Here is a 2964-nt window from a genome sequence, read left to right as displayed (position 1 = left end):
GAAAAAAAATAGTCATGTCTTAGTCAAGTTAAAGTTATCCATCATAATTGATTTTATGTAAGATTGAAGATATTGGAGGGTTTCTGCAAATGAGGGCAACAACAGCATAGAGGAGAAGGACTAAGCTTACTGCATGCAATCCTGCAACAAAGCGAGTAGGGAGCGCAACTTTCATTGTACTCGGGTGAAGCAGGGATCACTAAAGGGCATCACGAGGGAACGAAAGGAGAACTAGCACTGAGGGTTTCAAATGGAAACAAATCAGGGGAGGGGAGAGATCCCCTCCTACAAGAACATGGCAACGGGAGAGGTAAGCAGGGATTGCACGAAGATACGGATGAAGATAAACGGCGGTGAAACTTCAGCAAGCGGAGCAAACTGGCAGACGAGACTGAAAGGTAAATGTCTACCCAGGCTTACGAAGAAACCCAGGTTCATAATACCAAACAATAAACTGGAAGAATATAGGAGTTACATGAAATACTATGCTTTAATATGCAAATTTATAGGGTTTTGTCCGTCAGAGAAAGACCTGTCCAAATGGATACAACAGAGATGGAAACCGAAGGGTCACGTAGAACTAAAAACAGGCTCAAAGGGTTTTTTAAAAGTGATATTCTCCAACTTAGAATACAAGGAAAGGATCTTTGAGGGAGGACCCTATTTCATGAACAATGCAGGCCTATTTACGAGACATTGGGTGGATTGCTATAACCCAGACAAAGAGAAAATGCTGGCGGCCCCGGTTTGGATCAGACTCTTTGGGCTCCCAATGGAGTTCTGGGACCCAGAAATCTTAAAAGGTATAGGGAATACAATAGGATCCTTTGTGAAGGTTGCAGAGTCCACAAAGAGAGGAAGATATACATCTTATGCCAGAATATGCGCATATATGAACATAACAGAACCCCTCCCAGACTTCATTGAGCTGGAATACCATGATGAAATCTGGCAACAACCAGTAGACTATGAGCACATACCCTTTCGTTGCAGACGATGTCACGAATATGGGCATTTATTCAGGCAATGCCCTCTAAACAGAACAGAGGAGGGAAGGGAGAGGAGGGAAGAAGAGAAAACAACAACAGAGGAAAAGGAACAGGGAGAAGAGGGTTTTAAAGAAGTTCAACAGAGAAAGAAACCAGGATCCAGCAAAACACAACGACAAGTTACAAAGGAAAACATTACCCTGGAGACACAGAACAAATTCAAAGCCCTACAGGAAGAAGAGACTGAAATGGGGGAAAAGGAAGACAACGACGAAGAGAAAACAGAAAACCCAAAGGAAACAGGAAAACAAATATCAGAACAAAAAGGAATAGACCCTGGGGAGGCAGGAGAAAATAATGAACAGCCAAATGAACAAATACAAATGGTGATAGACCCTCAAAAAGGGAGAGGAGGAGAAGAGGAATACATAATGAAGAAGCTGCTACAGGAGTGGAGAGTGTTAGATGAAAGGTTCATCCAGAGGAGTAGAAGCAATTGTATAAAGAAGCATTTCAAAAATACAGAAAAAAAGTAGGGGGAGCAATAGAAACAAGTTTGGAGCCGATAGATCCACAGGGCAACCAGAACATGGGAATGAGCAATGTTGGCAAAGGAGGGAGAAAGAGGGGAAGGAGGACATTGAACGAGACAATCTAGGAGGTAGGAGAAACACTGGTAAACTCCGAAAGGGTCATACCTCTATCATAGGTATTCCAAATACCACCAAAATCATTAAAATGATCATTACAAGTTCGAACATCAGAAGCCTCAACAGTAGAGGCAAACAAAGATACCTAAAGGAGAGGCTAAATAGAGACAGATCGAGCATAATGATAATCCAAGAAACAAAGATTAGCACAGAAAGAATGAGAGAAATAATGAGCAAGGGCAATACCAGATATGAAATAATGGGGCAGGATGCAATAGGCAGCGCAGGAGGATTGGCAATCATATGGAACATGGAGGAAATACAATTTGAAAACTGGATAAGTCTCCCACGAATTTTATCAGGAACATTCAAGGTTATAGGATCATCGGAATATGCGGTCCTAACGGGAGTGTATGGGCCACATACCCCGACAAAACGAAAAGGATTCTTGCAAAATCTAAAGGTAATGAGAAATCTCATCCCATAGAGGCCATGGATTATAGGGGCGATTTCAATATGATCAAGACCCTAGAAGAGAAGAGAGGGGGGCTGAGAAGGATAGATCCAGATATGGAAGCGTTTGGAGATATGATAACAGAGCAAAGATTAGTGGATATCCAAACAATAAATGGATCCCATACATGGAATAACCGTAGAGGAGGGTCGAACCAAATAGCCTCTAGGCTAGATAGATTCCTGATCTCCGAACAAATCATGATGAAAGATGTGTTTATAGAAGCCATGATCCTCCCAGTAGCAGGGTCAGACCATTGGCCAATAAAGCTAGAGATTGACCTTAAGCAAAGTCCCAAAAGTAGACATTTCAGGTTTGAAGCTTTCTGGCTCAGAGACCAGAAGCTTCTGCCAAAAATAGAAGAGTGGTGGACTAAAAGCGAACAAAGAGGCAGAAACAAAATGCAAACCTTCCAACTTAAACTGAAAAATCTAAAGGAAGAATAAAAAATGGAATAAGGAGGAATTTTGGGACATTTTCAAGTAGCAACAACGCCTAGAACAAAAGATGAGTGAGATGCAGTAGAAGGACATATTGGAAGCTAGAAATGAGGAGAGAACAAGAGAAGAAGGCATAATAATAAGCCAATTGGAATAACGTAGGAAACATGAACAAATTTTATGGAAACAAAAGTCTAGAATATAATGGCTCAGAGAAGGAGAGAGAAACACAAAGTTTTTCCATAAGGCTATGATTCAGCACAAACAGAGAAATAGGATCTTCTCAATCAAAAACAAGGAAGGTCAGCGCATAACACAGCACGAGGAAATGGAACAAAACTTGGTGAAGCATTTCAAAGACCTCCTCAATG

The 2964-nt window shown here is 41.4% G+C and overlaps 1 protein-coding gene across 1 annotated transcript; it reads left to right on the top strand.

Moving 5' to 3' along the window:
- The first annotated feature begins 295 nt into the window (after positions 1-295).
- Positions 296-2599, top strand: LOC149164933 (uncharacterized). The gene is made up of 3 exons (XM_089429649.1): positions 296-398; positions 510-1461; positions 2002-2599. Exons 1-3 carry the CDS (start codon positions 296-298, stop codon positions 2597-2599), a joined length of 1653 nt encoding a protein of 550 aa, XP_089285775.1.
- Positions 2600-2964: the final 365 nt, after the last annotated feature.

This window comes from Pinus tabuliformis, chromosome 5_1 (assembly GCF_031772625.1).
Source record: "Pinus tabuliformis cultivar Carrire ecotype Pingquan chromosome 5_1, CPIR1, whole genome shotgun sequence".
Classification (NCBI taxonomy): Eukaryota; Viridiplantae; Streptophyta; class Pinopsida; order Pinales; family Pinaceae; genus Pinus; species Pinus tabuliformis.
The sequence above is the reverse complement of the archived record's forward strand: the minus strand, read 5'-3'. Positions and strand labels throughout refer to the sequence as shown.

What these genes read in the sequence shown, in the direction of transcription:
- LOC149164933 (XM_089429649.1), top strand. Translation starts at nt 296, where the DNA reads ATGGCAACGGGAGAGGTAAGCAGGGATTGCACGAAGATACGGATGAAG. An exon ending in CTGGCAGACGAGACTGAAAG is followed by an intron (nt 399 to 509) that starts GTAAATGTCTAC and finishes GCAAATTTATAG; the next exon opens with GGTTTTGTCCGTCAGAGAAA. An exon ending in TGGAGAGTGTTAGATGAAAG is followed by an intron (nt 1,462 to 2,001) that starts GTTCATCCAGAG and finishes GAATTTTATCAG; the next exon opens with GAACATTCAAGGTTATAGGA.